Source organism: Mixophyes fleayi, chromosome 12, assembly GCF_038048845.1.
Source record: "Mixophyes fleayi isolate aMixFle1 chromosome 12, aMixFle1.hap1, whole genome shotgun sequence".
Taxonomy (NCBI): Eukaryota; Metazoa; Chordata; class Amphibia; order Anura; family Limnodynastidae; genus Mixophyes; species Mixophyes fleayi.
The window spans coordinates 62,867,579-62,890,226 of NC_134413.1; the positions used below are offsets into that span (position 1 = coordinate 62,867,579).

The 22,648-nt window shown below is 42.3% G+C and overlaps 1 protein-coding gene across 1 annotated transcript in view; it reads right to left on the reverse strand.

Moving 5' to 3' along the window:
• LOC142108298 (vomeronasal type-2 receptor 26-like) overlaps window positions 1-20,518 on the reverse strand; it is a 78,052-nt gene extending 57,534 nt beyond the window's left edge. The window contains exon 1 of the mRNA XM_075191934.1: window positions 20,360-20,518. Coding sequence (XP_075048035.1) covers window positions 20,360-20,518 — 159 coding nt within the window. The remainder of the gene's footprint in view (window positions 1-20,359) is intronic.
• Window positions 20,519-22,648: the final 2,130 nt, after the last annotated feature.

The following is a 22,648-nucleotide window of genomic DNA, read 5'->3' on the forward strand; positions in this document are numbered from 1 at the left end:
CTCTATAGGGAATCAAATATACCCTATAGGACATTTCTTATACATAGGCATGAAACACATAGAAACTTATAAGGGAATACAATGAAAATAGCGTTTATGGGGAACCAGGGACATAGTAGGCAATAGAATCCTGTCATTATTGTAAAGCAGTTCTGTAGAGAAAAGTCAGCTATGAGAAATTAGAATGTAGAAATCATTTCAATAATGTGCATTGTGCCTTTAAGATTGCTTCAAATATAATATATAAGTCTTAAGAAAAATAACGGGTATGTTCCAGGAGATGTGTGGAACATATTAAACAGTAGATAAGAGAAGCGCCGGTAAGAAATAATTTATGTTAGATAACAGTCTACATATTAGTTTTTCGAAATTTACTTTGCAAGGCTAAAATCATGACAGCTTTTTTGCCCCAATTATTTTAGACATAAGACACCAGGTGTTATATATTATTGCATGCAAGTAAAAGTTTCTGAGTGCTATATGAAAGTGTAATCTTGATAGTAATAAACAGAACAGTTTCTATGCACACAAGAGATGGTGTTGTGTTCTCTCTGTTCTCTAATTGATCAATCGATCGATCATTGCATGCATGAAATAAGAATTCCTTTTGTTGTGTATAGCTCGTCTTTAATCCACGTATAGCATACAATGGAATTGACATTTCTTTGGAGGATCCTAGAACCGAGATGGTCAGCGTTCAGTGACCCACGGAATGACTGCTGGATCAGAGAGGGACACAGATGCATAAATCCACATTGTGAGTAGTTTTTGCTCTGCCATTGTGTCTTCCTGCAGTCCTGGCTGGTCTGTGTTTTGCTGTGCCTCAAACATAGCCAATCAGAGGAAACTTTTTATTTGTTTTGTTTAAGGTATATTTTGTATATTATTTGTTGTTCTTGGAAAATGTAATGGTCAAGGTTTAATGTCACTGCATTGACACCAATAAGGTACACAATTTGATAAGAAATTTGATTCTTTGGGACCCAGGGACTGGTCCAGGTTGTATTAATTGTTTTTGATGATGATGGGTCCCTGGGCGCATGGACAATGTAGTTATGTATAAAACAATTTATTGTAACATATATTGTATAGGTTATACAGTGCTGTACATAGATACATACATAAAATAGCGACAGTATATGACCTATTTGGTGGTAGATAACTACCAGCCCCTTACATGTAGCATCAATAGGTAACAGCTTGTAAAAGCAATATTAAACAGATACACATATATTGGATGTATAACAGCTGGTGGTATAAAGGGCTTTCCGTGTGTACAACAACACTGAGTAATAGCCAACTCGACAAAGACTAGTATTGGTTACAAATATTGTCCAAATGCGGATTCCATAAGTTCATTCCTCCTGAGTGAGGATATGTAACAGATAGGGTGCAGATACTGAATAATCCCCAAATAGGAATGATTTGGTTCAAAAACAAAGTCCTGGTTTGAGAGTGTTAGTAAGAGCCAGACAGTTCATTCCTCCTGAGTGAGATTATGTAACAGATATAAAGTGCAGACGCTGAAAAATCCCCAAATAGGTTTGATTTAGTTCAAAAACAAAGTCCTGGTTTGAGAGTGTTAGTAAGAGCCAGACAGGTCCATCGGATGAGCCCAGTTATGGAGGCTGGTTTAGAGACTTACCCTTAGTGAGGCAGATCGCGGATCACATAGTTGTGGATAGTCCTAACCCGAACGCGCTCCCTTGTGCTTTGGGCCCGTTGCCGTGGAGATGTTTGTCCCGTCCTGTTGCCTGGCGGAAGTGTCCGTCTCAGATAGTGAGTTATTGCGCATGCGCATGTGCCTGTGATGCCGCCGCTCGTAGCGGTGGGTTTGAATGTAGGTGTTCTCAGCAATACCTACAGAGAGCAGTGCTGTATTGTGTTCTGTGGTTTCAATCCAACGCGTTTCACCTTGGGGCTTCCTCAGGGATTGTGAAAGGGGGCCCATTAGTTAATCTCTTATAGGCACCCTTGTTCCGGGTAGGTTCCTGATAGGTCACATTTGCTGTCATGTGTCCTATTTCTGATGGACAGATGTCTTATCCAATGGGAGTAGTCGTGATGAATAAGTTTGTTTCTCCCTCATTTTTTTATATATCAGCTGTTTATTATTGTTCCTTACACCTTTTGTGTTGCTGCTTATATAGCTAAGTTAGCATTGGTGGACTGGTAGTATACCATAACTGGACATTAACACATAAAGTGTGTCCATGCCGGACTTTATCTTGCAAAGGTTATAGTCTTGTTGGTAGTGTTCTCAGATAGGTTGCAAGACCTGCATTTTCCTTCATCTGATTCCATTATATGGAGTTCAAAGTCTTTTTATAGTAGTGTAATGTCCAATGTTTAATAGACATCCCCTAAAAGCCCTGGAGGGCAATAGTCCTTGTTGCTGGTTACATAGTGGCAAAAAATGCTTACATTTGCAACAGATCCCTGTTGCCATAATATGTTGCCTATATACAAAAAATCCCTAATATGATACACACCTGGCGTCAGGAAAGACTAGCTAGGGTAGAGGGTCTTTTCTCTAGGGAGAAAGGAGAAGAGGTTGTAGAAACTCACAACAACGAAAGTACGTTTTGTGAATATTTTCTCAGATACGAACACCTCCTCACACAAGAAGTCAAACAATGGTGGGAAATCACCACTCTATCCAAATACGTAGAACATAAAATTGTTCCAAGAGGCTTAAGAATCACCAAAAAACCTACATTCAATCATAGCAATGAAAAATTCATCAGTACATGGAATGGCATTCTTGAGTCATGTTCAGTAGCACTTATGAAACACATCATCTCAGATAGGCAGACATCCCTAAAATACATAGAAGAAGAGATAGCTACTATCCAAGATAGGCTAAAACCATTACAACACCTAGAAGACTATATAAATTTAGAGACGCTCACTGTAAATAAAATTAAAGGAATAGAAGAGGACACCATTAAAATTAAGGAAAAGAAATTTATGAGGGACATTAAGGACTATGAAAACACACCTTACCCCTACCTGCCAACAAAGAAAACCCAAGGGTTCAAACATAAAAACCAGGACAAACCTTCCAATCCATCAAACCCATCACACTCGCATCGATATTCTAAAACCAAATTGAGACCCCCAAGATCACCATTGATTAAGCACATTCCAAATTCAGCCACGCAAAGGTGAACATACAAACCCCTTAACCCTAACAATTTGGAATACCCCAACAGGCCACCATCTCGCACAATATCCCAGAACGGGAAAGTACTAGACAGCTTTAGGAAAGGTAGAGATTCCTATCACAAAGAAGTCCAAAGCTCCCAATCTATTCTTCTTGACAAACTCAACCAACTTCCCCCCATTACACATTCACATACAGAGATTGAGGTTGAAACAAACCTCAACCTTTTTTTAGAACTAGCGCAAGCCCTCCCATCGCAAGGGGTTCGGAACATATCGGATCCCACATTACCATGCACAACAACCAGCTCCAATCTAAACGAACTAACACAATCCACCACCAAAAGCAGGAAAAGATCAAAACCATCAGAGGAAGACGAGGAGGCAGAACAACTAGGGGCAAGACCAAAAATAAGAAAATAACAGAAACTGGCAAAGGAATTTTTAATCTCAGCAGAATACCTCTGACTGATGCCCAAACCAAATTATTGGATAAAGGCCTAAAATTCGCTCCTGATAGAACCCTCAATAAATTTAATACATACATAAACCTGCATAAGTTTATTCGAAAACTTACCCTCAAAAAATTCTTTATAGGAACTGAGAGAACCACAAGCTCAGAACCCGTTCCTACCACTGATTTGGAATTTGTTCACACCCAGCTCAAAGCACCATCTACTTTGTACCCACATCATCTTAAAGGACCGTTTATCACAGCATTTCAAAAATTGGTTGAAACAGATTTAGACAAACTTCAGAATACTCAGAAGGAACATAATAGGGACTCCAACCTCACCAAAAAAGAGAAACAAGCAATTTATGATTTTCAGAATAATCCGGACCTAATCATCAAACCAGCAGACAAAGGGGGGGGGGATCACCATCCAAGATAAAGAAAAATACCTGGAGGAACTAAATAGACAGCTAAGGGACACCACTACATACGAACCCCTTAAGATGGACCCCACTGTACAATACCAGAACGAACTGCTGGAACTTCTTAAACCAGCTCTTCAAATAGGCATTTTAAACAGAAAAGAATTTGACTTCCTTCATGTAAAATTTCCAAGGACCCCAGTCATTTACCAAATACCGAAAATACACAAAAACTTGCAGAACCCACCGGGTAGACCAATCGTTTCGGGGATTGGATCACTAACCTCCAATCTATCAAGCTACATAGATTCTTTCCTCCAACCCCTAGTGTCCCAACAAAAAAGCTATTTGAGGGACACAGGACATGTTTTAGAAATTCTCAATAAAACGGTTTGGAAGGAAGGGTATATATTGGCCACATGTGACGTCACTTCACTATACACTGTCATTGAGCACGCATCAGGCTGTGCACATGTTTTAGATATTCTCACGCATCAATCAAACATCCCAGTACAACAAGTGAAATTTCTAGTCGAGGCCATATCTTTCACACTTAACCACAATTATTTTTGGTCCGAGGGGCAGTTTTACAAACAGGTTCGCGGGACAGCAATGGGTGCGAAATTTGCGCCTAGTTACGCGAAACTGTTTGTGGCTGTCTGGGAAAACAACAACATATGGACCCACAATCCGTTTCTCCAATTTCTACATCTGTGGTATAGATACATAGATGATGTCCTTTTCATCTGGACAGGACCTAAAGATCAACTTACACTTTTCCTCAACCACATCAATTCTAACGACCTGAACCTACACTTTACTGTAGATACTAGTACAGAGGCTATCAATTTTCTGGATTTACAAATTTATATCCAACAGAATCGAATTGAAACAAAAACATTTTTCAAAGAGGTAGACTCCAACTCATTTATTCCATCAACAAGTAGTCACCACAAGAATTGGATGCATAACATACCTAAAGGCCAATTCACAAGAATTAGGCGCAACTGTTCCAAAATAGAAGATTTCGATAACCAAGCTGAACTACTTAAGAATAGGTTTCTTGAGAGAAACTATAATCAGGAAATAGTTGAACAGGCCCTAACAACTGTTAGGGAAACAGATAGGACCAGCATCCTTTGTAAAAGCAATGCCCCAACCACTGAGTACAGTGTCCCGTTCATAAATCAATACAGCAGTGACTCAAAAAAAGTCGAGCACATTATCCAAAAAACACTGGAAAGTTCTTCTGGGAGATGAAAAGCTCAAAGAAATTCTTCCAAAAAAGCCAAGATTTATCTACACAAAAGCAAATTGCCTTAGAACCCAACTTGTGCATAGTACTATAGCACCAAACAAACCAAATACTGGGGAGACTTGGCTTAAAGAAAGCACAAAAGGTTTTTTTCACTGCACCAGATGTGCAGCGTGCAAAGTCAGCACCAGTAGACACACTAAACCTTCTACCCTGTATACCTCCACAACCACGGGAGAAACACACCCCATAAGGGAGAAAATTACATGTGACACCACAGGGGTTATTTACCTTCTACAATGCCCCTGTGGGTTACAGTACATTGGGAGAACCATTAGAAAACTCCACGTCAGGATCTCCGAGCATCATAGAAACATCAGAAAGGGCTTTGACAAACATAGTGTCTCTGACCACTTTGCAAAACACCATTCCAAAGACCCATCAAAATTGCAATTTATGGGTATTAAGAAAGTCATCAAACCTTGGAGAGGGGGTGACTATGTCAAATCCATATCGAGAGAAGAGTCCAAACACATCTACTTTATGAAAACCCTTGCACCGGAAGGACTTAATATTGACTTCGAACTAGGTCAATTCCTTTGAGATCCCTCTGTATAATCTGCAAAAACCCTGTTTTCATGTAACCACCCGCCAAACAATGTCACTACTACATATGGTAATTATACACTACCTAATCCTGCAAAACCACATATGGGAAACAATTATTACCCAATCCTGCGCAATTATCATCATAACCCCTAAGCGGTGGTTAGTGTGGGATATCCAAATATCTAACACAACCCTCTTGTTTAAATCCATTGTTCAAATATATTGGCAATACCCACTATGAATAGGGGCCACCACATTGCTGCACAACCAGCTCAACCATCACTACCAGTTGTGAATGTAGGGGTGACCCCTATGACCATATATATATACCTGTGACTAATGTAATATTATGGCAACAGGGATCTGTTGCAAATGTAAGCATTTTTTGCCACTATGTAACCAGCAACAAGGACTATTGCCCTCCAGGGCTTTTAGGGGATGTCTATTAAACATTGGACATTACACTACTATAAAAAGACTTTGAACTCCATATAATGGAATCAGATGAAGGAAAATGCAGGTCTTGCAACCTATCTGAGAACACTACCAACAAGACTATAACCTTTGCAAGATAAAGTCCGGCATGGACACACTTTATGTGTTAATGTCCAGTTATGGTATACTACCAGTCCACCAATGCTAACTTAGCTATATAAGCAGCAACACAAAAGGTGTAAGGAACAATAATAAACAGCTGATATATAAAAAAATGAGGGAGAAACAAACTTATTCATCACGACTACTCCCATTGAATAAGACATCTGTCCATCAGAAATAGGACACATGACAGCAAATGTGACCTATCAGGAACCTACCCGGAACAAGGGTGCCTATAAGAGATTAACTAATGGGCCCCCTTTCACAATCCCTGAGGAAGCCCCAAGGTGAAACGCGTTGGATTGAAACCACAGAACACAATACAGCACTGCTCTCTGTAGGTATTGCTGAGAACACCTACATTCAAACCCACCGCTACGAGCGGCGGCATCACAGGCACATGCGCATGCGCAATAACTCACTATCTGAGACGGACACTTCCGCCAGGCAACAGGACGGGACAAACATCTCCACGGCAACGGGCCCAAAGCACAAGGGAGCGCGTTCGGGTTAGGACTATCCACAACTATGTGATCCGCGATCTGCCTCACTAAGGGTAAGTCTCTAAACCAGCCTCCATAACTGGGCTCATCCGATGGACCTGTCTGGCTCTTACTAACACTCTCAAACCAGGACTTTGTTTTTGAACTAAATCAAACCTATTTGGGGATTTTTCAGCGTCTGCACTTTATATCTGTTACATAATCTCACTCAGGAGGAATGAACTGTCTGGCTCTTACTAACACTCTCAAACCAGGACTTTGTTTTTGAACCAAATCATTCCTATTTGGGGATTATTCAGTATCTGCACCCTATCTGTTACATATCCTCACTCAGGAGGAATGAACTTATGGAATCCGCATTTGGACAATATTTGTAACCAATACTAGTCTTTGTCGATTTGGCTATTACTCAGTGTTGTTGTACACACGGAAAGCCCTTTATACCACCAGCTGTTATACATCCAATATATGTGTATCTGTTTAATATTGCTTTTACAAGCTGTTACCTATTGATGCTACATGTAAGGGGCTGGTAGTTATCTACCACCAAATAGGTCATATACTGTCGCTATTTTATGTATGTATCTATGTACAGCACTGTATAACCTATACAATATATGTTACAATAAATTGTTTTATACATAACTACATTGTCCATGCGCCCAGGGACCCATCATCATCAAAAATACTGTGTCTAAGGGCTGAGCTACCCTTCATCCTTCCCCCTCCCTTCTCCATTTCCCCCTCCGGTCCCGTATGGCTGCAGTTTACACAGATCTATTTGCATAGGGAGCGCTGAATCAACATCCTTTCTGTATTAATTGTTGTTTCAAGTTATAAGGTATTTTGACTAGGTCATAAGGTATTTTGACCATGGGTAGTAGCAATAGTACATAATCTGATGTTCCAGGAATGCATATGAACATAATGGAATATATCCATGGCAAGGATATTTGTGTAGGAATGGGTAAATTGTTTAAGAAGTTTGGTTTGACCAAAGATGGTAGTTTTTATCCAATTATGAAACAACACATGATAAAGCGTATGTTAAGATATATTGATAAACATAACTTAAGAAAACAATGTGAAACGTGGCTGGAAACCAAGGAGAGATTGATTAATGAACCTGAATGTGCAGAGATGGCAAATGTAAGGGAACAAATTGACATGTGTGGATGGAGGAACAAGAGAGTTGCAAGTGTTAATGTGACAAGAATAAAAAAGATATTGAGACCAAACCCCAAGAGATTGCTTGAGGGTGCACAGGGAAGTTAAGAGATTTGGAAAGTCAAAACATATGTGGAGATGTAAATGTGAAGCAGGACTGAATAATTGGAGAGTAAAGAATTGTGTAAAATGTGGAATGCTGCAGGGAAAAGTGTGTCAAGAGCTTTAGAAACATTAAGGACCCAGACAGAAGGTTTAAATATTGTGACTAGCATTATTTGTGTTGTGAATCTTTCATTAAAATGAGTTAAAATGAGCTTTACTGAAGGGTTAGTTGCTAGTCACATGTATAGGAATAATAGTTAAATTGTTTTTTAAGTATCATTTGCTTAAGGCAGACTTCTAACAAATTAACCTTTCCTGTAACAGGTACTTTTGATTTTGAAATTTAAAATCATATAATCTGTGGATGCATGTATATGGAAGAAATTATTATACAGTGTAAGTGTGATGCTGCGCAGCTGAGAGCATGGAATGTTTCCCCCTATCTTATTCTGTGTAAAATACTTTAGTGTGTGAAAAAATGAAGTGGGCTATGAGCAGAGTGGCGAGAATGAAGTTCAAGATTCTCTTCCTCTGTACTGATGTTGTCAAAGAAATCTTGGAGAAGGACTGTTTTGGTTATCTGACAATGTATGCAAAATTGATAAAAAGGTTCTTCAAGTATACTTCAATAATTCAAGAGTAACTAAAATGTCTCTGGAGTGGTAACAACAAATTGAAGCTGATTAGTATTTAGGTTAATGCTGGGACTTGTAGTTTCAGTTAATTTTTCCTCCTCTATAAGTGAGGGAGTGAGTATATTTTAGTTTTTTGTTTTAAGGTTGAAAAAGTTGTATATTTGTAAATATAATGCCTGCATTGGTTAATTGTAAGCTTTTGAAAAGATGCAAAAAGTTATAAACTCTGTGGCCCGTCACTGCATGAATCAGCGGACCGGAGTAGACTAAATAAGGGACAGCTGGCTGGGGTTTTTGAAGTCGCGGTTTAACTCACTTATCAAAGACTGCTATGGCTCACTTGACTATGGCCTATTGGTATGCTCCGAGATTCTTTACACTGGTTACAAACTTCTGCTAGCTGTTTAACATGTTTACAGACAAATCTTGGATGCACTGTTCTCACAGAACCAACAAACCTCTCAGCTACAGAGAGAGACCCTTCAGGTAATCCAGATTGATTTTATCCAACTGTCAATGAGTAGAAGATTGCAATATGTTTTGGGTTGTGTGAGACCCCAGCCACAACAAACATAAGTAAATGGTAGAAAAATGTACATGATATAGACTCCGCTGAGTATGACTATTGTGTTTTAGAAAAATTCCTTAAGACTTTATGAGCTATTATCCGTGCTCCTGCATTCACACTTCTGGATGATAACAAGCCATTTACACTCTCCCCTGAGCAGGATCAAATGTTTAACCGATTGAAAGCTGATGTATCCTCATCGCCCGCACTGGCTTTGCCAGATTATAAGAAGTTGTTTAATCTGTTTTGTCATGAAACACAGAGACATGTCCAGGGAGGGCTCACACAAGCACATGGAGGGAAAGCAAGACCCTTAGCATATTACTCTATGCAGATAAACCCTGTATACATGGTGGCACCAACATGTGTTAAATCAGTAGTGACAGCTGCACTACTGATGAAGAAAAAAACAGCCCACATGGTGTTAGGACATGAACTTGTTATACAGGTACCACATTCAGTGACAGAAATTCTCATCCAGGCACAGACAAAACACTTTTTCCCAGCCAGGTTCACTAAATATGAGGTGGCTTTGCTTACCCCCTCCAATGTCAAAATAAAGAGGTGTACAACTTTAAATCCAACATAATTATTCAACAGAGAGGAAAGAATGGGTGCATATTGACACAGGAGCAGCGATTGATCAGACACATGGTGAAAGTGACAGACAGTCACAGCAGCAGCAAGACACAGAAAGTACATAACCTTTTTCTTTTCTTCGTACATGATTGCATTGAAAGAATGCGATTAGAAAGTGCTGCTATACCTGACATAGCTGAAATCCGTATACCAAATGCTGATTTAGAATTGTTTATAGATAGTTCCCGATCTTATGTTGATGACACACCATACACAGGGTTTATAGAACTCAAGGTCACTGTTTGCTGTTCTCCAACTGCCTAAGCAACTAGCGGTGATAAAGGTAAAAATACACACTCAAGAGCAGACCTCAGAAGCCAAAGGTAATGCCCTAGCAGATGCCGCTGCAAAGCAAGCTGCTGTAATGCCACTGAACCCTGTAAACAAAAATGTTGTGGCCCTACCCCCAGTCCCAAACTTAGAGACACTCATAAAGCTTCAATAACAAGCCCCAAATGTTGAAAAAACAGACTTGAAAAAGGCTGGGGGCAGAGGAACAAGGGAATTAATGCTATTGTTTGCCAAAAGCACTGCACCCAGTGATGGCACAAGCCCTACTTGGAAAGGTCCATGTGTGCAGGGGCACCATGGCAAAGGGCAGGGTAAGAAACTGCGTGGCTCCTGGATTTGCATAAGTTGCACAAGCATATGTATCTGGATGTGTGATATGTGCTTTACACAATCCTGGTAAAACAATAAAAGTTCCACCCAAAAATACCCCACAGACTCTGTACCCTTTCCAAAGGCTGCATATTGACTTCATGCAGTTGCCAAAAGTAGCTGACTATGAGTATGGCTTAATGTGCATTGACCTATTTTGTCACTGAGTGGAGGTGTGGCCTTGTAGAACAGCAACCACCAATGGAATGACAAAGAAAGAAATGTCAGAAGTAATATGTCGATATGGGTTTCCAGAAGTGATTAAGAGTGACAGAGGTACCAATTTTATGAGCAAGGAGCTACAGCAGGTTCTAGAAGAAGTAAGTATCACGTCAGCACTATACTCCCCCAGAGCAGTGGGCAGGTAGAAAGGCTAAATAGAACATTCAAATTGAAAATGCAGAAGCTAATGTCAGAAACAGGAAACAATTGACTATCATCCACCACAAGTTGTTCTCTTCCATTACAGACCCAAACCAGGATCCCAACACTCATTGGATGGAATCAGGAAATTAGGTTGTTATAAAGAAACACATGAGATAATCTCTTGAACCCAGGTTCAAAGGACCATACCAGATCTTATTGATGACTCCCATGGCATTGAAGGTGCAAGAAAGAGACAACTGGATACACGCTTCACACTACAAGATCTTCAGACAAGGGGAGTCTGAGTAAAATGTATAAGTACAAGATGCTTAAAGGTCTAAGGGACACCAGAGAGTGGTGTTCAATGATATTAGTGGGAGTTATATTGATTGCAAGTTATTTTCTTTTGTTGTGGGCTATAGGTGCTTATCAGTCTACAAAAGAAAGCCAGGTCTGGTAGAACCAGACTCATACCAATAGTAGTGTAGAGATCATTATACATAATGAGAAAAATTCCAATATGAACATTCAACTCAAACATACAGGCCCGGAGCTCCCATTAGGCAAGGTTAGGCACTTGCCTAGGGCGCCGGGCTCTGGAGGGCGCCACAGATTAGAAATTTCTTTAGAACTGTGCGGCGACCGCTGACCATACCTTTCACGGCCGCCGCACAGCTTCAGATACATCCACAGGGAAGGGGGAGGGACTATTGATCATCACCGCCGCCTCTCTGCTCCATCTCCTCCCCTCCACTCACTGACTGTCGGGCTGTGACATCATCATCACGGCCCGACAGTGTCAGTGAGTGGAGGGGAGCAGACCGAGCAGAGAGGAGGCAAGTTAAGGTAAGAAAAGACGGGGGGGGGGGGCGATTTCGAAAGCGGGGAGGGGGGGCGCCGATTTTGAAAATGTGCCTAGGGCGCCAAGGACCCTAGCATCGGCCCTGCAAACATATACTATAAATAAAAGAGGAACCCATAAATTTAGGGATTTAACCCCAATACAGAAATGTATTTGTAAGTATTGTGACACCCTCCTGAAGAAAGGTGTATCAGATGGTGCCAGAGCTCCACTGACAAAGAGCACAACACATTATTACAATTACAAAAGACAATAGGTTAATATTGGACTACCTGACAGCTCTGGAGGATACTGCTTGACCCTAAACACTCAATTTGGAGCCCAGTGTTGCAGCTTTTTCATCAATGACACAGATGTCCCAGAGAAAATAATATATGAACACTTACAAGACATAAGAGACATGAAATATAAATTTTCAAAGCAGCACAGTGGAGATGCTTATTTATCTATAAATACACAATAAAACTGATGATGTGACTCATCAACAAGTGTATTAAAGCTAAGTGTTTCTTCAGCTATCACACCTGTCTTAAACGCTGTACGGTACACCCCATCTCATGAATGTGACTTTGTGGAAATCTCAGTATTACTGCCATCTGTGATCAGAACACAAATCAAGAGCCTTTTCCTTGGAGTCCACATGCTTGTTACTGAAGCTTTTGCTTATGCAGATATACAGCACAATGGACAATCCCTCCTATTGTGAAATAAATGACATATAACACTTGACAAGTGCACTGTGTCGCTTCTACCTCCCTTTCCTCTTTCCTTCCCCAAGAAATCCATAGTTAGGGTGACATTCTATTTGGTACGGCCACTAGGCTTGAATGAATCTATAAGATGCCATTATATAAAACCTCTAGGGAATTATATTATAAATTAGAATCTAAAGAGGATCCAAATAGGACTACAGGCACGGTATAGTTTAGAGGTACTAGATTAAATTTTAATCAAAAGAGGGGACTGAGAAGTTAGAATATAGTATTCCATTAATAGTGTGTCGTGTGCCTTTATGATTACTTCAAATATAATATAGAAATCATTTAATAATGTGTTTTGTGCCTTTAAGATTGCTTAAAATATAATGTATAAGACTTAAGAAAAATAAGTATGTGGCAATGCTCCACAAGATGTGTAAAACTTATTAAATAGTAGATAAGAGAAGTGCTGGTAATAAATAGTTTGTTTTAGATAACACTTTAATTGGTATTATATTGAAATTTACTTTGCAAGGCTAAAATCATGACAGATTGCTTGTCCCAATTATTTTAGACATATGATGCCAGGGTGTAAATGTATCAAGTTGAGAGTTTTTCGGCGGGTTTAAAAACTGGAGATGTTGCCTATAGCAATCAATCAGATTCTAGCTGTTATTTTGTAGAATGTACTAAATAAATGATAGCTAGATCTGATTGGTTTTTCCAACCCGCCGGAAAACTCTCACCTTGATACATTTACCCACAGGTCTTTTTTCATGCTAGAAAATGTTCTGAGACAGTTTTTATACACACAAGAGATGGTGCTGTGTTCTCTCTGTTCTCTAATTGATCAATTGATCGATCAATGCATGCATGAAATAAGAATTCCTATTATTGTGTATAGCTCAGCTTCAATATACGGATAACATACATTGGAATTTACATTTCTTTGGAGGATCCTAAAACCGATATGGTCAGCGTCCAGTGACCCACAGAATGACAGCTGCATCAGTACAATAGTTTGCTGATCAATTGCTTTTAATTTCAATTTTAAATATAATTTACATGGACTAGTGGCTACTGGTTTTTGCTAAAGCATTGCATATATATAATAGCACTAGACAGTATAGGAAGACTGAGATAAAAAGATTTCATTCTGAAGTAACTAGTATATTTATTTCTTGGAGAAAAACAGTGTGCTTATGCAATCTGACTGTTAGCAGCAGAATACCCATGGCAACCAGGTCATGCTGACACCTGGAGAACCACAAGTGCTAATATGGCCTGACACCCATCATCATTGTCATCATCATCATTTATTTATATAGCACCAGAAGATTGCATAGCGCTTTACAATTGGGAACAAACAGTAATAAAACAATACTGGGTAATACATACATACAGATGTTATGGCTAACGACTACTATCATCAGCTTGTAGAACAGGATGTAGAGGTCCTCACCTATAGCAGCCGCCTATCCCGTAGAGCTTGTTGCGCTCACAGGTATTCAGATGCCCCCAGGTCTTACACTCAACATATTACAAGCTTATGAATGTAGCGCAGTGCGAGATAGCAGGTGATGACAAGCGAAATGTGGTCAGGAACAGGCCATGGTCTAGGGTACGAAGCAGGTAACATGGTGAGGTACAGATAAAAGGTCAGGGCTGATAGCATTTAAAGGGAATCCAGATAACCAAGCAGAAGTCAGGGCATTAAGCAAACAATCCAGAATCCAAGAGATCAAACAAAGGGTTATCCACAGAGAATCAATCCAAAGATATCGGGAAACAGACAGGAACAGGAAATTGATCCCTGTAACTGGCAGGGAGGCTGTAATTATTAATTAAACATGTTGCGCACGCACCCGCCTGCCCCTGATGCCAGGGCGTGGTGTCTACACACAAAAGCATCCCAACCGTTGCCTTGGCAATGGCTGGGCCGAGAACCAAAGGCGACGTCCAGGTCGTCATGGAGATGGCCGATGTGCATCAGCCAGGAACAGTGAGTCGCGGCTGCTTGAGGCACTGCAGTGGTTCATAACAACAGAGAGGTAAAAGGGCCCTTCTCGCAAGCTTACAATCTATGGGACAATAGTTTGATACACAAGGGAAGTGCTATATCAAATTGCATATTTGTTCAGCTAGAATGCAAAGGTTACAAAGTATTGAGTGGGCTGTATGCCCAGTCACACAACAATGATCAGAGAGTTGTTGTCTTGTGTTTGCTGTGTAGAGGGTGGTAATAGGGTAACCTAGGGAGATTAAGAGGCTGGTAGAGGAATATTATAAGATTGTCTGAAGAGGTGGGTGTTCAGAGAACGCTTTGTTACAACTCACCTGTCCTCGCTCCAGCGCCGCGATTCGCTCTCTCTTACGGGTCTCGGCAGCGCTGTCACATGACAGCACAGGGTGGGGAATTCAAAACTGCAGACTACGAAAAACCTTCTCTGATGCCTGGGCAGCGTCAGAGCAACTTCCTCTGTTCCCTGACTTTGTGTTTTCTGTGTGGATTCTCTGTGTACCAGTTCTGCTTTGCTGACTTCCCAGGCTTCTCTCTCCAAGTGTACCAGACCCAGGCTTGCTGACCAGATATCAATCTCCGCTCCAAGTGTACCAGACCCAGGCTTGCTGACCACGTATTAATCTCTGCTCCAAGTGTACCAGACCCAGGCTTGCTGACTATGTATATATCTCCACTCCAGTGTACCAGACCCAGGCTTATTGTACCATGCATTATCTGTATCCAGTGTACCAGACCTCGGCTATCCTGACCATGGAGTGGTTCATACTTACCTTCCAGTTCCAGTGTGATCGTGAGCTACCTCCTACATCCTTACCTCTAGAGGCAGACCAGTAGACCTCGACCTGCGATCCTCCGCAGCGAAGCTCATCCCGCCTTGCGGTGGTTCTTCTTGAACACCAGGAGGCTCGTTAGACTCCGCACCACCGGCCAGCCAGTGCTGATCTAGAGTAAGGCAAGTATTCCATATTTTATTGCCTACATTACTGCATTGTTGTACACGTTACAACACTGTTACACGCTTGAAGGTTTGAAGACTAGAGGAAAGTGATGTGGTGCGAGGGAGTGAATTCCATAAAGTGGGTGCATCCCGAAAAAAGTCCTGTAACTGACAATGGGAGGAAGTGATGAGAGGGGCAGAGAAATGCCGATATTGTGCAGAAGTTTTGAGACAGTGAGGAGATGTATGTCGGTGCATGGCCTTTTATGTTAGTAGAAGAATTTTATATTGGATTCTTTGAAAAACAGGCAACAAATGTAGAGACTGACAAAGTGATCAGCAGACGAAAAGTGAGTTGCAAGGAAAATCAATCTAGGCGCTACGTGCAAAATAGATTGTAGAGGGTCAAGCCTGATTTTGGGATGACCAGTAAGGAGGGAATTACAATAGTCGATGCGGAAGATGATGAGTGCATGAATTAAAGTTTTTGCAGTGTCTTGTGTTAGATATGTACGTATTCTGGAAATGTTTTTTAGTTGTATGCAGCCTGATGTAAATATAGAGTTGATGCGGGGAACAAAGGATAGTTGCGAATCAAGGATTCCACCTAGAAGTGGTCTAGATAGAGAACAGCAGAGGGTACAGGCCTGAGCCTTGTGGTACTCAAACTGATAAAGGAAGCGGAGCAGAGGTTCTTACAGAGAAATTAACACTGAAAGAGTGATTACATATGTAGGATGAGAACCAGGATAGGACAGTACCTTGTAGACATAGAGATTATAGCGTCTGTATGAGGAGAGAGTGGTCAAAAGTGGAGAGATCCAGGAGAATTAAAAGTGAGTAATCACCTTTAGTTTTAGCTGTGATCAGATCATTGAAAACCTTTGTCAGTGCAGTCCCTGCAGAGTGTTGAGAGCGAAAGCCTAATTGAAGGGATCAAATAGGTTGTTTGCAGAAAGGAAACGTGTGAGGTAAGTGTAGTCAATTCTCTCAAGAAGTTTGGAGGGACATGGGAGCTTGAGATATGGGGTGGTAATTTGAGAGAGAGTTTGGGTTAGAATTTTGTTTTTTTGGAATAGGAGTGATCACTGCCTGCTTGAATAGGGATGGAAATATACCAGTAGAGAGAGAAAGATTACAGATGTTAGTTAGAGGTAAAATGAGCACATGAGACAAGGACCTACCAATTTGTGAGGGTATAGGATCAAGAGTAAAGGAGGTAGAGTAGGAAGATAAGAAGAGAGTAGACATGTCCTCTTCATTTGTGGGATTAAATGAAGAGAGGATGTCAGAGGATGCTGGGGGGCAATTGAGCTGGTTGCTTGTCGAGGAAGATGATACAATTTCAAGTCAGATCTTATCAATCTTGTCCTTGAAATAGGAAGCAAGATCCTGGGCAATGATGGTAGTCGGAGGGTTTGGGGAGGGAGGATTAAGAAGTTATTTAAATTTGTTAAAAAGGCTTTTGGGGTTAGAAGCCTGAGCATAGATGAAAGATTGGAAGTATGTTTGTTTACAGTGTCTAAAACATTTCAATAGGAGTGGTAGATAGCAGCGTATGAGATGAAATCATTAAAGGTACAAGATTTACGCCAGTGACTTTTAGCTTTACGTGATAGTTTTTGTAGATTTTGTGTTACTTAAGTGTGCCACGGTTGGCAACAAAGTCTATGCAGTCTATGAAGAGTCTCTGGAGCTACTTGATCGTTGCTACGGTAACCGGGGCGTCACTTCCGATTTCTGTGTCCCGGTTGCCTGGGCAACAACCGGGACGCTTTGGCCTCCCTGATGCCGTGACCGGCCAGCTGTCAAACAGACGGGCGCATGCGCATCGGACTACGTAGGACCAGCCCTGCAAAACTGTGTATAATCAGCTAATCAAGGCTGATTAGAGCTTTAGTTTACTGCTGGCACTCTGTATATGCATGTTAATTATTCTGATGCTGGGAACACATTCTGGATTGCATTCTGATTGGCCATCTGTATTATTTAAGGCAGTGAGGACTGAGCCTCACTGCCGGTTATAGTGTCCTGTTTCAGTACTGCCTCCTCCTACCTTGTTCCTATGTTTGGTTTTTAACCTGCGATTGATTACCCGTGTATGACCATTGCCTGTTCCTGGACTCTGAACCTGTGCTTCTGACCCTGATCTTACGCCTGTCCCTGGATTCTGAACCTGTGCCTGTGACCCCTGATCTTGGTTTGTTCTCCGGCTACGTTGTTTGCTGCCGGCACCGATTCTGGCCTGGACCCCACGCTGCTGTCTATCATAACACTATATTCCTGGGTTCTCCTTAGCCGGTACACATCTCTCAACCCTCTGTTTGTCTGCAGCTAAGTCTGTCCCCACCACTAAGGGCAACAGTGAACACTAGACTTCAGAGCAGACTCTGGGTTTTGCTGTACTGACTGAAGGAGTTCCTAAAATTATAACTGGCCAGTGAAGATTGGAGAGATATTGCCATGGACAACAGCGACTCCAATCTTACTCCAGCCCAGATCCTGGCTAACCAGATCCAGGCGATTCCTCAAGTAGTACAGGGCCTATCCCAGCGTTTGGCAGCTCAAGAAGAGGCTTCCAGAAACCTGCAGCCTCAGCAAGCCTCCGCTGGCGTTCTGCCAGAACCAAAATTGAATTTGCCCGACCGGTTCTCAGGAAGCAGGTCTGCTTTTCCCAACTTTAAAGAGAGTTGCAGGTTATATTTCCGCCTGAGACCACGCTCCTCTGGTTCCGAACAGCAAAAGGTAGGAATTGTTATCTCCCTACTCCAGGGTGATCCTCAGTCTTGGGCCTTCTCCCTTCCACCAACAAGTCCAGCCTTACAAACCGTGGATGCCTTCTTCCAGGCCTTGGGGTTGCTATACGACGACCCTGACAAAGATGCCTAAGCTGAGTCTCATCTCCGAGCATTAAGGCAGAGACGTCGTTCGGCTGAGGAATATTGTGCGGAATCTTGGCGTTGGTCAACGGATAGTGCCTGGAATGATCCGGCACTGCGGAGTCAATTCCGGTTAGGCCTTACTGAGCAAATTAAGGACTCCTTAGTTCAGTATCCGGTACCCGCCTCGCTTGAAGATTTGATGCAGCTTGTCATTAAAATTGACCGTCGAATTAGAGAGAGAAAAGCTGAAAGGGAGTCATCAATACCTCCTGGCTCACCACCCAGTTCTAGTGCTATTTTGTCGGATACCCCTGAACCCGTGCAGCTGGGTGCTTATCGCCTGCCTCTGGAGGAAAGCTCCAGAAGACGCTCACTAGGTCTTTGTTTATATTGTGGCCAACCAGCCACCTGGTTCGTTCCTATCCTAACAAGGCGGGAAACGCCAAAGCCTAAGCGCTAGCGAAGAGGTGCGTTTAGGCCTTCAAATTGTCTCTTCGGAAAACTCTTTGTTGGTCCCTGGACGTCTAGCCTTCTGTGACAAATCCACGGATGTGACAGCTTTCCTTGATAGCGCGTGCAGCAGGTAACTTCCTGGATATCCACTTGGCTCAGACGCTTGAGATTCCGGATATCAACTTGGGATCAAGCATTACCACCTGCGGTTTGGATGGAAACCCCTTGCCTGGGGGTAGAATACTCGCAAAGACTCCAATGGTTCTGTTGTCTGTAGGAGCCCTCCATGCGGAGAAGCTCTCATTCTTACTAATTACCTGTCCCTCTGCTCCTTTGATTCTGGGGTATCCTTGGCTTTGCAGCCATAATCCTCTTATTGATTGAAAAAGAGGGGAGATCATCCATTGGAGCTCAGAATGTTTCGCTTCTTGCCTGACTCTACTCCTTAGAGCTCTCCAGCCTAGTCCAGATTTGCTGCCTGCACCCTATCGGGACTTTAGTGACGTATTCTGCAAAAGGAAAGCTGACTCACTTCTACCACATCGAGAATATGACTGCGATTGATCTTGTACCAGGTTCCAAGTTGCCCAAAGGGCGTCTATATTCCTTTTCCATCCCTGAGACTCAGGCCATGGAGCAGTATGTGGAGGAAAACCTGAAGAAAGGATTCATTCGCCCCTCTAAGTCTCCTGTAGGAGCAGTATGCTTTTTTATATCTATAAAAGATGGCAGCCTTAGGCCTTGCATCGATTTCCGTGGTCTGAATAACATCACTGTTAAGAACACGTATCCTTTGCCGTTGATTTCTGTTCTGTTCGACCAGCTTAAAGCAGCCACTATATTCTCAAAGATTGACCTCTGGGGTGCCTACAATTTTATCAGAATCAAAAAAGGGGATGAGTGGAAAACTGCCTTAAACGCTCAGTCGGGACATTATGAGTATCTTGTAATGCCATTCGATTTATGCAACGTTCCGGCAGTCTTCCAGGACCTAATCAACAATGTATTATGGGAGTTCCTTGGAAAAACAGTAGTTGTCTATCTGGATGACATACTAATCTATTCCAAGTCTTTATCTCAGCATCGTCAGCATGTCCTCCAGGTTCTATTGAAATTATGGGAACATCACAAGTATGCAAAACAGGAGAAATGTGAATTCGAGGTGTTCACAGTGGCCTTCCTGGGGTACATCATCTCCTCATCAGGATTCGCAATGGATCCCGCTAAAGTTCAGGCAATTTAAGATTCGGTCCTGCCTACTAACCTGAAGGCGATTCAAAGATTCCTTGGATTCGCCTATTATTATTGAAGGTTTATTGGCTCATTTTCTTCTTTGGTGGCTCCTATTACCGCTCTCACCCGAAAAGGAGCTAACCCAGCTGAGTGGCCCCCAGAAGCATTGCCAAGTTTTTCAGCTCTCAAAGCTGCATTCATCTCTGCACCAGTTCTTAGACAAACTGACCCAGAACTTTCGTTCATTGTGGAGGTGGATGCCTTGGATGTTGGTGGAGGTGCCATTCTCTCGCAGAAAGACCCGCAGAGTAAAAAATTACATCCTTGTGCTTTTCTCTCTAGAAAATTTCCGCCTGCTGAAATTAATTACGATGTTGGAAACCGTGAATTGCTGGCCATTAAGTGGGCATTGAGGGAATGGCGACACTGGTTAGAGGGAGCTGCACATACCATTACCATCTTCACTGACCATAAAAACCTCTAAATATATCCAGACCGCAAAAACTCTCAATCCCAGGCAGGCCTGCAGGGCCTTGTTCTTCACCAGATTTAGGTTCCTTATCACATTCCGTCCTGGATCAAAAAATACTAAAGCGGATTCTTTGTCCCGAAGTTTTATGGCACGTCATCCTCAGTCTCCTGACCTGCTGCCTTTTGTCCCCTCGACCTCTATTCATCTTGGACTAACTCGGGATCTGGGTGCCACACTTCGACAGTTCCAGAAAATTGCTCCATTTCAGACATCTGCTAACAAATTATTTGTTCCGGTACACCTAAGAAAATCCGTCCTCATGGAGAGTGACGACAACCGCTCCTGGAATTCGTAAGACCATTGAAATTCTTTCCCGCTGGCTTTGGTTGCCCACTTTATCTGCTGATGTGGAGGCTTACGTCCGTGCTTGCCCTGAATGTGCCAGAAACAAATCTGCTAGAAACTGTCCTCCTGGTCTACTGTTACCCTTGCCTACTCCAAGCAGGCCTTGGACCCATCTTTCGATGGATTTTATTGTTGACCTTCCAGAATCCGCGACTACCCATTTGGGTAGTCGTGGACTGATTCAGTAAGATGGCGCATTTCATTTCCTTACCCAAACAACTTGATGGCAGGACCTTGGCCACCTTGTTTCTTACACACATCTTCCGTCTCCACGGTCTTCCAGAAGACATCATCTCGGATCGAGGGTCCCAGTTTATTGCACAATTTTGGAGATCCTTTGGTAATTCCATTGGAATTAGTATCAGTCTGTCCTCTGCTTATCACCTTCAGTCGAATGGTCAGATGGAAAGAACCAACCAGTCCTTGGAACAGTTTCTACGTATTTATGTTTCCAAGTTCCACGATAATTGGTCCCCTCTTTTGCCCTGGGCGGAATTCGCTTATAACAATTCCTGCCATTCCGCAACACACACATCTCAATTCTTCTGTAACCTCAGGTTTCAACCAAAATCTAATTATTTTTCTTCTACTGTTCCCAGTGGTGATTCCGGAACACCTGTCTTTACTTCCAGGTTGAGTTCTGTTTGGAAAAATGAGCTCTCTGCACTAGGTCAAGCCTCCCAAAAATCCAAAGCCTTTGCTGACCGCCATCGTGCTCCATGTTCATTGAAGGTGGGGATCGAGTCTGGTTGTCCACACAGAACATCAAGTTGAGGCAACCTTGCAGGAAGCTGGGGCCTGGATACATTGGGCCATTTTCAATTGAGAAAAAGATAAATCCAGTGGCATTAAGGCTAAAACTACCACCTTCTTTAAAAATACTTTAGAAAGCCGATGCTCACAGCAAATTCAGTCAGCCTTCCTCTAACAGGCCCCGACCTCTTATTGTCAGGGCCGCCAAGAGGGGGGGGGGAGCGGGTACTACTTACCCGGGCCCGGGCATGCCAGGGGGCCCGGCCCGACAATTTTTTTTGTAATTTTTTTTTTTTCAAAACTATTTTTATTTGTTGTTGGGTTTTTTTTGCATCGGGGGGTGGGAGGGGGGTCGGTCGTTGGTGGTGGTAGCAGGGTAGTTAAAAAAAAAATAAACATACTCACGTGATCGCGGCGCCGGCGTTCCTACTCTCTGCTCCTCTCTGCTCCATTCAGACTGAATGCCGGGTGTCACGTCATCATGTGACGCCCAGCATTCAGACAATCTGAATGTAGCAGAGAGGAGTAGAGAATACCAAGAAAGAAGAGAGAAGAAAAGGAAAAGGTAAGTAAAGGGAGGAAAATGAGGGGGGGTCATGGCACAGAGGGGTTAAAAAATGGGGGGGGGCAGCGTGACACAGAAGGGTTAAAAAATGGTGGGGGGCATGGCACAAAGGGGGTTAAAAAATGAGGAGAGGCATGGCACACAGGGGTTAAAAAACAAGGAGGGCATGACACAGATGGGTTAAAAAATGAAGGGGGGGCAGCATGACACAGAGGGGTTA